This window comes from Balaenoptera physalus (genome assembly GCF_965194825.1).
Source record: "Balaenoptera physalus genome assembly, chromosome: 12".
NCBI classification, from domain to species: domain Eukaryota; kingdom Metazoa; phylum Chordata; class Mammalia; order Artiodactyla; family Balaenopteridae; genus Balaenoptera; species Balaenoptera physalus.
Genome location: NC_138897.1, coordinates 86,933,970 through 86,950,914, shown reverse-complemented (window position 1 = coordinate 86,950,914; position 16,945 = coordinate 86,933,970). Strand labels below are relative to the sequence as shown.

Genomic DNA, 16,945 nt, shown 5'->3' with positions numbered 1-16,945 from the left:
TGATTAGATCATGAGGGTGGAACCCTAATGACTGGAATTGATGTCCTTATAAAGCAGACCCTTGAGAACTAGCTTGTTTGTTCTACACGTGAGGACACAGTGAGAAGGCAGCCGTCTATGAGGAAGAGGGTCCCGGCCGGACGCTGATCTGCTGGCACCTCGATCTCGGACTTTGCATCCTCCAGAAACTGTGCGAAATAAATGTCTCTTGTTTACAAGCCACTCAGTTACGGGATTTTTATTATACCAGACCAAATGCCCTAAGACAGGTGACCAGAGGGCGGTCTGGCCCTTGAGGCTGACGGCTGGGAGAGAAGGCTTTCAGGGGTTCCTAAAACCCCCAGAATTCTACGTCAGTCTTGATGGGAGCAGACTTGCTGTCTAAAGTGAAATAGGAATCTACATTTTTAAAGTGAGGAGAGCAAAAGAAAATCTGCAGCTTCCCCTAATTGTCTCTGGGCAGCTCCACAGAGAAGCCTTCAATATTTGCTGCCTTAGCAAGGGATTAGGGAGATTTTTCTCCTGGAGGAGAATTGAAAAGGATGGGAAATTTCAACAGGTTCTCGCACTGTAACCATGGTTATTTTATCATTAAAGTGAATGCAGAGGCCACGTGATGAGTTCTGTGAGAAGCAGGTTCTTGTGTGGTTTTGTCTTTGAGGAACTGAAGCAGGTCGCTCCTGGCCATCCTTCTCCATCTATGAGATGGGACCATGGTACTGGGTACTGGTTAATCAACCTGTCTCAGTGAGTGGCTGCAAAGGTTCCATAGGATGCTGCATGTGAAACAAAAGTAACAACCACCACCACCACTGCCACCAATTTTTGTGTGCTTACAGTATGCCAGGCACACGCTAATATGTTAAATGCATTATCTCACTAAATGCTTCAAATGACTCAGTGATGTAGACATTATTTCCGCAACAATAAAAACACTTTACTAGGAAATTATCATTTAATTCTCATTACAGCCCTTCGGGATAGGTTGTTAATGAGCCTCATTTTACAGAATTGGAATCAGGCTCAGAGAGGTGAAGCAACTTGCTCAACAGCACACAGCAATTAAGTCACGGAAATGGAGATTGACCCTAGTCTACCTGGTACCACCGCCAGTGCTTTGATGAAACACAATCTCATTTTACAGACGAGAAAGCTGAGGTTTAGAGAAAGGCTGAGGGACGTGTTCAAAGGCACTAGGTCTTGAACCTATGTCGGTCTGACTCCAAAGCCAGTATTCATGGTGTGAGTTCTTGCAAAGGAAGGAGCCTCTTGGAGCTGATGCTTCATCACTGTCATCTGTCTTTAACGCTGATAAATCAGGCGCAGCGACCGGGGCCTTAAGGGCCAACACTGTCTCTGAGAGCCTTCAACGCCACCCTCCAGAGCCCCGATGTGAGTTGAGGCAGCAGCAGCCAATTCATCATTAACAAGCAGAGGCGGGTGTGATGCATGTGAACGTGCTTGGTGAACCCTAATTATGGTAATAACAATAACCAGTAAGTCATAGCCGGCATCCCAGGAGGCTGAAGGCGATGATGAACCTCTCCAGTGCCTCATTTATTCTCAGGAAGTCATCTGCTTACTCTGAGGGATCCACACTTGGAAAGGGAACTTTGGCTCTAGCCTCTAAAAGCTCTCTGAGGCTTTTAGAGGTCAGAAGTCCAGTGGATAGGGCTTTCCGCCGGAAGGAGGACACCTCAGGTTCAAGTCTGACTCTCTGAGCCAATTACATTGGTTGCTGGCTTGAAACTTCAAAGGATTCTTTTTGTTCCTAGGATAGAAATCAGAATCCTAGAGGTGGCTTCCAAGGTCCCCAGACAGACTTATATCTCTGTCCATCCCATTTGGGAAGCACTTCAGTTCCTTGAAGGTGCTACACTCCCTTTAGACCATGTTTGCACATGTGCTGTCTGTAGTATTCACTCCCCTTGCTGGCTCTCCCGGCTACCCCCCAACGACTGTGGCTGGTGAGCTCTTTCTCATGCTTCATCCAAAATCTCAGCTTAAAGTTTCTTCTTTGGAGGGAACTTCTCTCATCCCCATCCGCATCCCAGACTAGATCAGATGCCCCTATTATGTCCTCTCACAGGTCTGAGCTTTTCTTTCATAACACTTTCTGCAGTAATTAGTACGGTCCATCCATATTCATAAATACTCACTAGAACAATGAATGAATAACTTTGGGTTCCTGGGAAGCAGTACGGCGGAGTGGATAAGAGAACAGTTTTTGGAATACGAAAGATTTGGATTCGAGTTGTGGCCTTACCATTCATTAGCCTCTCTGAACCTCATTTCCTTATTTGTAAAATAAAGACAATAGTACCTACCTTGTAGGGTTGTTGGAAGAACTCAGGGAGGTGATACACATGAGCAAAGTACACGGTTCAGTGCTTGTCACAGAGGAAATGCTCCACCATTGGGAACTGCTGTCCTTAATGTTATCACTATGAGGCTGACATCCTTTATTTGCCCAGGTGTCAAAAGAACATACCTGGCCGCTTGTTTCTGCATCCCATTTGCCATTGTGACCGTTCTCTGAGCATCTTCCCGAACCATCTCCAGGAGCTTCTGCAGATCTGATGGGAACACAAGAGGTCACCGTCTGGAGGACTGCGCAGGTCACGGCCCAGCCCCCAGGCCGATATCGCCTCTGCTTTGGCGTACTGGGGAGCCGGAGAAGGATTTGACAGGGGTCTAGAAGTCTGCAGGTTGTAAACGTGACTCCTCTGCTTCCAACCAGTGACTGGCCATCTCCTTTGGGACGACAGCTAAATTCCTCCCCATGGCCTGTGAGGCCTTGAGGGTCTTGGCTGCTCTTTCTGTTTCCTGTTTCATCTCATTCCTCCTGGCCGCAGCGCCCCCTCCACCCCGCCCTTAAACACTCTTCCGCAGCCTGAGATAACTGTTTCCGATTCCGAGAAGCAATCAGCTTGTCCGGGAAAACCCTCTCTGACCCCAAAGACCTGAAGTTCCAAACTGGTGATACACAGGCTGACTCTAGCTCGTAAATGTGTTTGATTTGATTTGATTTGATGTAGATGCTCAAACTCTTCAAAACCGGAAGTGTTCACATTACAAATCTGGGCCTCCAGTTTCCCTGGAAAAGACTCTGACGTGGGGCTCATCCCGTGCTGATGGGGCCCTTTAGACCTTCCAGTGCATTCTCCGGCTCCCCATGGCTCCCCCCACTCCTCACTGCATTAGTTGACTTGTATATTCATACTTCACATTGTTGCTTTTTACACAATGTAGAGATATTTCTTTGTGCCTGACTTTATTGTGGGTTGACTTGTGTCCTCCCAAAAGATAATGTTCAAGTCCTAATCCTCAGTACCTCAGAATGTGAATTATTCATATTCTTATTTAGAAATAGGGTGGCTACAGGTGTAACTAAGATGAGGTCATACTGGAGGAGGATGGGCCCTCAATCCAATATGACTGGTGTCCTTGTAATAAGGGGAGAGAGACACAAAGGGAGAAGATGGCCATGTGATGACAGAGGCAGAGGCTGGACTGCTGATGGGTCTACAAGCCAAAATGCCAAGGCTTACCGACAACTACCAGAAGCTAGAAAAGGCAAGGAAGGGTTCTCCCATACGGATTTCAGAAGAAGCATAGTCCTGCTGACACCTTGATTTAGAGTCTAACCTCTAGCCCTGTGAGACAATAAATTCCTATTGTTTTAAGCCAGGAAATGTACTTTGTTAAGGCAGCCCTGGGAATCTAATACATGGACACTCTTAAAAGTTGGAAAATAATATATATTTGGAGTAAGCTAGGTGCTTCAAGAAAAGTGGGAGAGTGGAAGTCCTAAGTGTTTTGTACAAATACAGACGGGCAAGCAGTTGGCACCGTGCTTGTCATACAGGCGTCTCTGTCAATATTTGCTAAATAAATAAGTAAACGACTAAGGAGAAAAAAAGTAGGAAGGGTTTGGGAGACTATGAGCTAGATTTAGAATATCAATGAAGGAAGACAATGCCAACATGGACACTTTTCACTCTTTAGTAAGTAGGCGCCTGTAGTCAGCTCAAGGTCAAGTCTCAAAAGCCATACCTGGAAGGGTGAAGCCAGTGCTTGCCAGGGCCACTTGTGTCCAACCTTGTTTGTGAATGCAGTCACTGGGTGCTAGGGAAAGGATGCTCCCCTCAGTGACCTGGGAGCCATCTAGGCTGTGACCAGCATCAACATTTAGCCATTTTCCACTCCACCTTCCTCATTCTCAAGTACTGACGGTTTATCTTCCTAGTAACTGGTGGGCATGATTCCATTTGACCTGGATCTGATCTTCATTTTTGTCTTGTCATGCCCACCTTCCCTACTGCCACGCATCCCAGAATCCTTGGGGTGTGTCCAGAAGCCTATTAATGAGGGAGCTCTGGATGCTTCCTCCACTTTCTTCCCTTCTCTTGGGGACCCAGCAGCACCATCTGACCACTCCCCCACTCCTGCCCCCACCCGGAAGCAAACCAGCCTAGTGGGTGGACACCAGCAAAAGAGCCCAGTGACCTGGCACGTTGGGCAGCTCTCCTAGAGAATCCCCTGTAAGGCTCCATATGCCATTTAATGCACCAAAGGTTTTTTTCTGCTTGCCAATAATGCCTCTGGGCAGGAACGGTGCCCACCAACATCAAGCTCCGCCCATCACATAGCTGAGGTTGGATATGTATGAACTAGAACAAAGCCTTGGGACTGTGAAGCCCATGTCTACCCACCAAAGCTCATATCTACCCACAAAGGCCCATGTCTACTCTCCAAGGAAGGAGAGACTTGTTTGGAAAAGCTGCAGGTGCCACAAAATAGAGTTTCCCTGAGGAAGACGGTCTTGTGATGGACGTCCGCACTCAGACGAACCTGCTTGGTCCCCAGTGCCCAGGGCTATGGGGATGCCATTACCCAGTGCTCCGAGATAACGGCATCCCCTGTTTCAGATGCCAAGTCGCACCCCTAAAGAAAAAATGCTAACTCCCTTCCTCCACTGCCCATCCCCGGCCTGCCTAAGAATCCCCCTCGAGAGCAACTAAACCCATTTCTTCCTCTCTTTTGGGGGAAAGGGAGGAAGTCCTTTTGTTGTATGGGGTTGTTTCGGTGGCGGGAGAGGGGGCATAGGACAGTAGAAGGCGTAGGACCCCTCTTTTTGAGTTACTATTTAAGTGAGTTTCTCCTCCAACAGTTCCAAGACTGGAAGATTCAAGACTGGCGGAAGGAATGGTCTGGGCTTTGGCTCCTCTGGAATCCCTTGGCCATTGATTTGGGAAGGGACCATTCGACAGAGAGGCCACGGCCTGCTGTCCCCAGTGATTTGTGTCCACAAAGACTTCATTATGCAGCCAGCCCTGGAGATTAAACCTTGGTCAGATGGTGTGTCTCTTAGAATAGGATTCATGAATTCAGAATCAATTTGAGGAGGTTTTAGAAGGCAATGAAAGTCTGGGAAATTAATCTACTTTTGTTAAGGCTCTGACAAATGCAATGGAGGTTAAGGCATAAATAGAGGAAAAGGGTGAGGAGGCTGAAGGAGAAGGACTTTCTCTCCTGGATGTTGGGTCTCTGGTGGGAATACATCTCCCAGCCATTTCTGTGCACCTGCCGTGTGCCAGGTAGAAGGTGAGTAAGACATTGTTCCACGCCTGAAGGGAGCTCACACTCCTTTCTCCTTTCTTTAGTAACAGAAATATATGTATGCATATGTACTTTGTGGTGTGTGTATACTTTTGTGTCTGTGTGTGTGAGGGAAGCATTTATTAGCCCAATTTCCCAACATCCTTTGTAGCTAGGTGTGCCCCTGTGACTGAATTCTGGGCCATGAGATTTTAGGAGAAGTACTGTATGAAGCTTCTGAGAAGACTGCTTAAACTCAGCTGGGAGTGAACACTTCTCTACTTCACCTACTTCCTTCTGCTTCCCTCGTAGGATGTGACTCTGATGACTGGCATTCCAGCAGCCATTTTGGACCATGAAGTGATCCGTGGTGGAGAAGAAAGACAGAAGGAAGTAGGATCCCTGATGATCTTCTGGAACCACCCTATCTCTAATCTGTAAGAAAAATTAATTTTTATCTTTTTTAAGTTAATATTTTTCAGGTCTCTGTACCTAGCCAAAAGAAGTTCCTACCTGATACAGTGAGATGTAGTTGGAAATTAAAATTAAGTACTTAATACAAGCAAATACAAAATACTAAGAGAACTGAGAGAAGGAGAGTCAGGGAAAACTTTACAGGGGAGGGAATATTTGAGCTGGGTCTTAAAGGTTGAATAGCAGTCCATTAGACTGAAGGGTTGGAGGTGAAAGGGCACCACAGGCAGAGGAGGGCATGAAAGAAGGTGCATTGTTTAGGAGGAGAGAGTTTTTTGGTGAGGTTGGAGCACCTGGTATAAGGTGTGACACGGCAAGAGCTGAGCCCATTATAGGCAGCCTGGGACAAGATCAGATGCAGTGTCTTAGAGGCAATGGGGGGGTCACTGAAAGATATTAGGCTGGGAAGCACTACGTTAAGTTTTTAATTTAGAAAGTTCCTTCTGGTTCAACATGGAGAAGAATCGGTAGGCAAGGGAGGGTAAGACAAGAAGCAGGAAGGTTAATTAGGAGGCTGCTACTGTCATCTAGATGAGAGGTGATGAAAGCTGGACCAGGGCTCCCAAAGCAGATACCACAGGCGAGTGACAAGAGCCAGTGTAAGAAAAATCAGGCTGCTCTCTTGGTCTTTCATTTCCCACTTTTTCTAGAGACTTGGGTAAAGCATAGAAATTAAGTGTGACATGAGAGTCAGACTGCCTGGTTTCAAACTCTGGCTTCGTCACTTATTGGATGTGTGACTTTGGGCACATAATTTAACCTCTCTGTGCCCTAATTTCCTCATCTGCAAAACAGGCATAAAAAGTTGTTGTGAGGATTAAATGAATATGTATATATGTGTATATTCACATACACACACACACACACACTCACATACACAGTGCCTGACACATAAAAGTCGTCTTAGGGTTAGTTATTGTATCATCATCATCATCATTCTAAGACAAACAAGAGGGCAAAGGAGATGATAAATGGGCGTGCACATGGCCAACTGGGAGCAATGTAATGATTGGGAGTAACAGGGAGCGGTGGGGACTGTGGAAAACTAGACAGCACATGCCCCACCTAAGAAGGGCAGCTCCAGTTGACCGTTGTCATGCAGGGTTGCAGGCCCACTGTTGCCACAAAAGAATAACTTTTTTAAAATCAGAATTTTGATGTCCAATCTCTCAATCTTAAAAAGTCACTCCTACTTTTTTTTTTTTTAAACAAAGCCTTGTGTGGTAAACAAAACACAGTCTGCAGGAACCAGCCCATGTGCCCCAGTTTTCTATCTCTAAACTAAGACAAAAGCAATAGGAATGAAGAGGGTAGGGTTCAAAAGAGCTTTGGGAGATGGCACTGACTGGAGCAGGCAACTGGTTAGACTGGGAATAGGAGTAGCGTGGCCGTTAGGGAAGGGTCTGTGGTGTCTTGGGTGCCTGGAGAGAGGGCACTATTCTCCCCTCCCCTCATTGCCAAGTCTCTTCCCCCTCTGGTCCCTCCTTCCTTCAGCTCTCAGGTTGCCACTGGGAGAACCATATGTGAACTCTGGGACTGAGGCACTTCTTGAAGCTGGGGACTCTTCTCTGCTTGTCTTACTTGAGAGCAAGGTTTTCAGAGTTAAGAGACACAGCGCGGACACAACATTAATAACCACACACAGACCTTTGAAAAGAAAACCAGGTCTTGTTACCCCTACACTTGCAACCTTCCAGAGCCTTCCTCTTGCACTTGGAATAATTCTGAAGTCCTTACCTTGCTTTACCAAGGCCACGCATGCTCTCACCCCTGCATCCCTCCCCAGCTTCGTGTCTTCAGAAACTCAAATGTCAGAGCTGAGAGAGGCTTTCCTTGACCACCCTGTCTAACCTAGCTCCATTCCCACCAATAGTCTCTCTCTAGCCTGAGTCTTGTTTTATTATCTTCCGATCATGTATTATCTGCAATTGGCTTGCTATTTATGGCTTTCTTGTTTATGTCTGCTTTTTCCTTGTAAAATATAAGCTTGGGGAGGGCAGGTACTGTCATCCTCAGTTCCAGGAACACAGTAGCTGCTCAATAAATACATTTTGAATGAAAGAAGGTTCAAGAAATCCAGAAGAGTCATACATCTGATGATGGTTTATCTCAGTTCCTCTCCATCTACGATAATACTTCTGTTCAGCAAACAGCTTTTCCGGGCTTAGAACTTTTCTTGGTCTCCTGTTAACAAGGGGGATGGTGGAAAAGTTTCTCATTGGCCATCATTACTATGAGTCCTGACCACTTACTGAACTTTTGCACTTTTGCCCATTTATGGCTTTGATAATCGGAGCCCTAATCAGGCTTTCTGGTTTATCTTGACCTTTTTTTTCAACCTCCTTGTATCTGTACTAAACCTGGTCCAGCTTTGGTTGCTATGGGCATTCTAGATTGTGTGAAAGAACACTGGCTGAGCAGGCAGGCCTCAGCTTAGGTGGCACTGAGGGGACAAAGCATGTGGGGATATGGCAGAGAAGGTGTTTCATGCACCAGAGTCAATAGTTCTGCAGTGAGCCTGCCTCTTTCCTGCCCCTTTCTCTTTCTTCCTTCTGCCTTCTCCATCTTTCTGCATAAATCCTTTCTTTTCCTGTCTCCTTTTACTACACAAACTCAAGCCAGAAAGTCCTGAAAATGAATTTTTTACACGACTTACGGAATCCAGTCACAATTCTGTCTGGTGGACGTCCACAGGTTCCCCCTAAAAGACTGTGCAAAAACATGTATGTGTGTGTGCTTGCATTTTTTTCCTAAAGAGAGGCCCATAGTTTTCAACAGATTTTCTAAAGAACCTGTGTCCTCAAAATTGTGAACCACTGAAAAGGCTTGTTTCAGAGTGGGGGTCACAGAGTGATACAACTTCCCTATATAAAATATCCAGAAAAGTCAAATTTCCAGAGACAGAAAGTAGATTTGTGTGGTGGGAAAGGAGAGGGACTGCCAATGGACATGAGGTTTTCTTTGGGGTTGACTGAAATGTTCTAAAATTAGATGGTGCTGTTGGTTATACAACTCTATAAGTTTACAAAAAAATCATTGACTCGTACACTTAAAACAAGCGAATTTTATGGTATGCAAATTATACCTCAATAAAGCTGTTAAAAAAAGTAGGCACCGAATTTCAAAAACATAGTATGAAAAAATGTAAAATATCTTATCAATACTTTTTTATATGATTACATGTCGAAATGACAGTATTTTATAAATTGGGCTAAGGAAAATATACTATTAAAATTTTTAAAAAGAGCAATTGATGACCATGGGCTGTCTCCCAAGTAGAAATGGTTCAGAGTAACCCAAGTTAGAGTATATTTCTGATCTCCACTGAGGGAAAGCAAAGGGGTCCATGGAAATTGAACAGGGCTAGGGGACCCGTGTGTCTCCTTTACCTGAGTGGGGTGAAGGTGGGGCACGAGGGGCTCTTGACATCTGGCTTCAAGGCAGAGTCAGGGCAGATTGGTCGGATCTACGGTAGAACTTACCGACATGGAGAGGTTCTTCTTCAGGCTTGGCCGAAGACGATTCATTGTCCTCAACGTCCTTGCTGCCTGTCGCCTGGGTGATCACACTCTGGGGCTCCTCTGAGCCCGGGTTCACGGAGACCAAGCTGCTCTGGGGGGATGACCCTCCGCTTGTCCGAGACGGACTGAGGGTGGAGCCTCGCCGGCTTGGTTTGCGGCTGGTGACGCGTGCTACAGGAACCCTGAATTTCTTGGTCTGAAGGAAAGAGAAAACAAAGAGGGATTTTAGAAAGGAAGGAAGGAAGGGAAGAACGGAGGAAAAGAGGGAGGAAGGAAAGAAGAAAAGCGAAAACCTGGCTCTGAACGTGAATTCCTTTTGGCTCTTTCCAAACACCATGAGACATATTCTGGGTCTGGAAAGACCTTCTGTCACAAATCAAGATAATTTATACATGTGTTTATTGGAAGCGAGTTTGATGGGACTTATTCTACTCAGTGAGTGCAATGGTTGCCCAAGTAGTCACCACAGGAAGCCAAACATGTATTCCAATGATGTTGCCATGGACGACAACGGTTTTTTACTTTTCTTCTGTAATAATCATCAGAGTTGATTTTTAAACTGGGGGAGGATGGGTCTAATTTCTTTAGCTGCATCTTGGTTTCGACCCCCAATTCTATCTATCAACCTCTTGTTCACCAAATGACACCTGGGACTCAGAGAATAAAGAGTTATGTTCACTGGGGTTTTCTGAAGAATACAAGATGGAGAAAATTCTAGGCTTGACATTCAGGAGGTGGAGGTGGGGGATGCAGATTTGTCTGATGAGGGGGCACTTTTGGGGGGAGGGGGGAGGAGCCATGATGGAGGTGGGTGGGAAGACCTAGATGACAAGTCCTAGGGGGTAAAAGGGGGTAGGTAGGGAAAGTCCTGCGAGAAGAATGGGGATTTTTGGAAGGAAAGAGTCAGAGTGGACACGTTACAGGAATGTGTGTGTCTGTGTGTGTGTGCATGCGCGCACACAGACCCTCTTGCATGATTGGTGTCACTTCAGAATGTACTGTGTGGGCTTACGTCTTCATTTAATTCATGATTCATGTCTTAGGCTTCCTAACTTGCCCTAACTTGCTCAGCTGCTCCAGGATAAGAGCTCAATGAGGGTCTGGGCTACAGTTTACACTCCATTAAAACAGAAACAATTTCATTTGAGAACATTTGAAATGAAAGCCCTTGGAGGGCAGTCCAAGGTCTTCTTTGGATGAAACTCATAGTGTGTGATACCCGAGGGAAGAAGATAAGGAGAAGAGGCAGCACTGAAGACCACACAACATTTAATAAGTATCTAACAGGGTGGAGAGAATTGTTTTCAGCAGGACTCACCTCAGGGAGTCCACTGTGTGTGATCAGAAGTAATGTTTTGATTGGCCACCTCATGGGGCCCTGAGTGTAGGTGGAACCTTCCTGCTCTGGAAGAGCGGAGGGATTTCTTGCTTGCACAGGGCAAGGGGAGGGTGGGGGAAGAGAGACGGAAGAAGGTTGTGGGGCTTAAGATGTGGTACCTTCCTGGGAACGCCACCTCCCCCAACGTATTCAGTGAAACTCTACACAAGTGATGGAACGCTTCGGAATGTGATAGCCTGGGGAACTGGAGTTCAAACTGGGTTTAACCAGATCTCCAAGAGAGCATGGGAGTTACAAAATGACTGTGATAACGAAAAAGCAAATGCCAAAAGTTGGCATGTTCTTCCCTTTGATAAATTAGGGGCTTGATGCAATGTCCCCTTTGTCCTGGCATCGCAACTGGACAAGAGCTTGCCAGACTGACAGCCCCTCTGCCCCCTGCCCCCACAGGGAGAGAGAACGTCAGCGCTCAGGGATAATACCTGTAGAAGGCAACTCTTCCTGCCTCACCTGGCACAACATGAATTCTTGACTCTGGAAACCACACTCTTTACATCAATGTCATTTTTGAAGTCTGGACAGATTGTGTCACCAGGGCAGCCTGGAATCTTGCAATGAGCACCAGACTTAGAGCCAGGGGACCTCAAGGGGGCCCTGAACAAGTCACTCTCCCCTGCTTCCGTCCCCTCGTCTATACAACAGAGAGGACGGGCTGGGATGATCTCAGAAGAGCTTCCCATACCCAGAGTTCTGTGTGCATCTTCCTTGCATTAGGATTTCATCTTGTGCTCCTAAAGTTACCATTAATTAAAATTCAATTAACAGCCACAGACAGGAAATCCAGAGTGAAGGGCTGACACTTCTCATTAATTGAGAGTGGCAGAAAAATAAAATGTGGGGGGAAGATGTGACAGGCAGTTTCAGCATCCTGCTTGCCCTTTACTGAACTGACTCTCCCTGAATTGACTTAAATCCCCAAATGCTTCTTCTCTCTGTTTTGTATTTCACTCAGGAGTGGTATTAACTGGCTGCCGTGTTGCACCTCAGGAGGGACTCCTTTTTTGGCAACAAAGGAAAAGATTTCCCTGAATGATTCCTTATACTTTCTTAGAAGCAGGGGTTTCAAACTGGTGGCCCATGGGGAGACATGTTCAGCTGCCCAGAGTTCTACAGATTGGGGATATCTTTATATAAGAACTGAGGTTACTGGTCTCTCTTGAAAATGATAAGCCCTGGGTCCCATTTTCACATGGCGAGATGAGTAGAACTAAGCAGAGGTTCTTCCCTTTAGCTGTGCAGGAGAATTCCTGTTTGCCACAGACCTCACCACTCCCTACTGTATAACCCAGCCTGATTTTTTCATTTATGCCATTTGTCCAGCTCTTAATGATCACTGCCTTGGCACTGACAAGCTCCACACATACAGAAGACTATCAGTTGCTGTGGAAGTTGACTGGAGCCTCTCTTTCAAAGTCCTTAATTTACAGGTGAAGAAACTGAGGTCAGGAGAGAGGAAAGGACTTCTCCAATGCGATGCAGTGAACAGAGTGACAGTGGCTAAACTAGGTCTCCTGATTCCTAATTCAGTGCTCCCTCATCCTCGGAATGGACCACACTACAGCCCAGAGTTTGATCTACAAACTCGCCCGGGGGGAATTCAATTCAGTGACAGTTCAAGTGCAGTGATTCACTCTTCCTTCCTCCAACTGTAGTTGTGAATATTCCTGAAGGACATTTTTTTAAAGGTTTGTGGCTCCTGCTGCTTTTTCTGTGCATCTCTGGAGACAGATACACACGATATCTCCATAGCAACTTTCTGTGATAAAAACAAAGGCTCTCCTTCTCCGACTTAGAAGTGCCCTGATGAAACAGCAAGAAAACGGTGAAACTTCATGAGGGGCAATGATAATCATACCAGGGAGAACATGCTTTTGAAGAGCTCAGTGTTTTAATAAACAGGGTTTAGTAAACAGATCCAGGCTTAACTCTTGGCTCTGCCACTGCCCAGCTGTGTGGCCTCATGCAAATCACTTAACCTCTTTGAGCCCTAATGTTCTGCTCTCCTACCTGGAAATAAGAATAGTGCCCCCATGGGGTTATTAGGAGGACAGGACTGGCTAATACACCTAAAGAGCGTCCTTAGCATAGAACCTGGCCCACTGTAATTCTGTTAAAGATTGGCTTCTAAAAATTATATAACCACAATAATGCTCAGCATTTTCACATTTTCAAAGTGAGATTGCATACTGTTTCCTGGGGTTCTTTACTAATGTTAAGAAGTGAGCAGAAACCAGCATTATATCCATTTTGTGGGTTGGAGCACAGGTTCAGCAAAACTCTCATTGTGTGTTCTCTCAACTGCCTTTAGCTCTCTACTCTTGCCGTTATTATTATTGTGGCGCTTGTTTGTTAAGTGGACGAGTTTGGGGGTTTTAGGGGTTAGGAATAGTTTTGAGTGAAAAGAATAGACCACTTGATTTTCTCTTAATAATAAACACACGTTCTAGTTTGTAGAAAACCCTGTCTGTTCAATCACTCACTTCTTATTTTCTGACTGAGTTTAAAAAAAAAGAGAGAGTGAGAGAGACAGAGAAATGATTGTTATTGATTAAATACAGAGTGAGTGAATCCATTTCCTTCCAGTGACATCTTATTAGGCAGCTCCTCGGCCACCCCTTCCCTCCTGCGTGGGGTGGTGTCCAGCCAAATGACATTTCTTCTACAATCCCCAGATAAGCATTTAAACTAAAATTTATAAAAACCATCCAACAGCATGAGGTTCTGACTTCCCTTCACTCAGAGAACCAACCAGAAAAAAAAAAATCCCACCAGAGAGAAGACTGGCCAAAATGCCTCCCACCCAAGCTGGGGCTGGTAGCCAGGCAGTGGAGTCACGTGCTGACGGTTACCTTCGGGGCTGTGATGAAGTGCTCCCACCTCTGTCCCATGGACTTGTCCTTATTGATTTTTTTTATTGTGCTCTTGCTTCCACCTGGGTCCCTGAGTGAGAAACAGCTTAATGAGTTTTCCGTTTCTAGAGCCTCAGTTTATTACAAGTACTTTTAAGAAATGCAATAAATGGATGATGGATGGTGGCTGTTCCCTGCTGTGATTTTTTCCCCCCTCCTATACTCGGGAAGCAGTGGAAGGGACAGTTCTCCACAGCCGGGTCTCGCGAGTGGGAATCGAGGTTAGGAGAGACCACCGCTTACTGGGTAGGGACTGAGGGAGGTGGAGTGTATTTGTACACATTCCGCATCTGTTTGTATTTTGGACTTGGTTGGGTCCTCTCGTAGACTCCAGGGCAGGTCTGCGGTTCCTCTTGGGGGTGAATTGAAAAGCATGTTCATTTCCAAATCTCTGCCTGCTCTGGTGCCTAAGGGTCCCACCATCAGGGCCACTTCTGAGTAACGCACAGAGAGAATTACTAACTTTGCTTGGGCGGGGGGAGCTTATAGGGTGCGTTGCACAACGAAAATCACTGGTTTGGAGTTTATCGAGTGAAAATTCTATACAATTCTACATGCAAGACGCTTCTGTGCATTCTCGCTGAATCATCTCAACAAAACCTTGTGATGCAGTCATTTATCATCCCATTTTACAGATGAGAAAACAAACTCGGGGTCTTAAGTCACTCATCCAGGTGCATATTCACAATGAATCTAATGACCCTCACTTGCATGGGTCCCGCCAGGGCCCTGTACCTAATTTTGTATTTTAACTTTGTATTCTTTTTCTTAAAGCACCCCTCTCCCCAGTTAAATAAACTTCACGTCGCGTGAAACCTGGATCTTCCCTCATGGGTTGGAACTTTCTGGGTATGAGACTGAAGCCCCAGCAAGTTTGGGTGGTGACATACCTATAACCCTTGATCTGAAACCTGTGGGACCGGATGTGTTGCCAAATTCAGAACCTTGGCATTTTGGGATGGAAATATGCTGCACGTGTATCATATGTTAACATAATCCTTCCAGTGGCGTCTCGGCAGCATCTTATAATCAAACACATTAATATTTCTGCAGTGATATATATGAATATTTACCCTAGGTGGGATAAAGACCATAAATAGCTTCAAGTTTTGCCACCAAATCAGTTTGGTTCGTGTCAGATTTTGCTGTCAAATTGAGTTATGGAAAAACTGAGTTTTCAGAGCCTTTTGGATTTTGGACCTGTGGCTATGGGGTGGTGGATCCCTGTTGATAAGCAAGCTCTCTCAGCAACCTCTACCTACCTATGTATTGACTGATTGATCTATTGACCTCTCCATCCATCCACCCATCCATCCATCCATTTCTTTCTTTATCTCCTTTTTCTCTGCAGAAAGGATTTTAGATGGCTGGGAGCCTTTAGATCATTTGGCTGGCTGTCACCCAGCGTAGAGGAGGGACTTGAGGGAATGAGATGGCCAGACCAGTTTGATGTGGGGAGGCACCAACAGGAGTCTAGACTTAGCAGGGGCTGCCAAGTGCTGGTGGTGGGGGGAGACGCTCAGACAGGAGGCAAAGGCGATCAAGATAAAGCTCGATTCTTACGGCATGGGGTCTGGGCCGAAGAATCAAAGGTTTTTACCAGCCCAGATGGGGAGGGGGATGTGTGTGCTCTTTATTGGCAGAGCCCTTGCTGGGCATCTACCAGCTCACAGCCGCAAACTGAGAAATGCACACAGACGACAAGGTGAAAGTCAGGCTGGGGAGGGTGGGGTGAGAATGTGCCTCCAAGCTTTTTGTAAGACTTTATGTTTGATTACACAATAAAAAGCCCTCTGAATAATTAACAGTGAAGCTCATGTAACGTTGGTTCTGCCTGCCTCTCCCCAGAGTAATCAAATTAGGGAATATTTAAAATCCAGCTGGAGGAAGGAGCATCAATACTTCAGTCCTATAAACAACATTTAAACTAGCGGCACTTTTGAAGTCTGATTTAAGGCTCACCAACTGGAAGCTTTAGTGTTTCCGCTTTGGAGCGTTTCTTTCAAGACCACAGGGCTTTTCTCGCTTTTCCCCTTTGCTAACGCAGCTCCTGCTGTGCCTCCAGCCTTCTTCTTGATGTTCAAAAGCAATCCCTCTTCCCCTTTTTAAATTAAATCTGGTATGGCCAAGCTTTCAAAATCTTAAATATTCAGAGCCAATCGGGAAGATGGAGGTTTCTCGTTCACGCAGACTTCCAAGACGACCCAAAATCTATTGTGACTTCAGGCAGCAGGTTAAATGAGCTAAAACTGCAGCAAGCTTCCCAGGGATCTTAAAAAGCCCTGAGCATCGTTCTTGCAAAGCCGCTGATACAGAAAGGGCCTGGTTGGACAGAATCCGTCTCTCTGATGTTTCACTTTCAGTAGCAAATAAACCAAAAAGGAGGATCAATAAGGGGAGGAAAGGAAATAACCCAAGCGTTGTCACCCACAGTGGGCTGACTACACACTACTACACAAGCGGGCTCATGTTCCTGCCCACGACCTGGAGGGACAGTCAGTGCCCTTCACCCACCAGAGTCCCAGGTCTTCTCGGCTTCTTAAAGTCGGGTGGGGCTCTGTGACTTGCTTTGCTCAAAAATACTTGAGCGAAAGTGACACGTGGCCTGTAGGGCGATGCTTTAAGGGCCAGTGCTCAAGTCAGATGCCCTTTCCTGCTGCGGTGACGGGGAAGGTTGTGATGAGGTGGAGCTCCTATCAGCCTGGGTCCTGGGGTGACGACGGTGAGCGGAGTCCCGTGCGGTAGACACGTAAAGGGTGAGCGAGAAATGCAACTTGTGTTGCGCTAAGCTGCTGAGATTTGGGGGTTGTTCATCACGGCAGCTTAATTTAGCTTACCTAATCGATGCCTCTGATTTACTGCCTGTGTGACCTCAGGCCAGTCTCTCTGAGCGTCAGAACCAGGAGAAGGCGTGTACCTGGGTGGTTAACAGTGGGTTTAAGAATCGGGTGGACCAGCTGTTTGAGTCCTCCGCCTGCCCTGCTGCTTCCTAGATGTGAGATTGTGTGTAACATTTACCCTCTCGGAGCCTCAGTGTCCTC

The 16,945-nt window shown here is 46.2% G+C and overlaps 1 protein-coding gene and 1 long non-coding RNA gene across 5 annotated transcripts in view; one reads left to right on the top strand and one right to left on the bottom strand.

Moving 5' to 3' along the window:
* Positions 1 to 16,945, bottom strand: part of CCDC60 (coiled-coil domain containing 60) — a 165,718-nt gene that overhangs the window by 10,493 nt on the left and 138,280 nt on the right. For all 4 annotated transcript variants that reach the window (XM_082416824.1, XM_082416826.1, XM_082416827.1 and 1 more), the window contains 3 exons: positions 13,845 to 13,935; positions 9,558 to 9,792; positions 2,492 to 2,576 (listed from right to left, as the gene is read on the bottom strand). In XM_082416824.1, the coding sequence (XP_082272950.1) occupies positions 2,492 to 2,576; positions 9,558 to 9,792; positions 13,845 to 13,935 (411 nt within the window). The remainder of the gene's footprint in view (positions 1 to 2,491; positions 2,577 to 9,557; positions 9,793 to 13,844; positions 13,936 to 16,945) is intronic.
* Positions 1 to 16,945, top strand: part of LOC309639554 — a 192,412-nt gene that overhangs the window by 55,086 nt on the left and 120,381 nt on the right. The window lies entirely within an intron of this gene.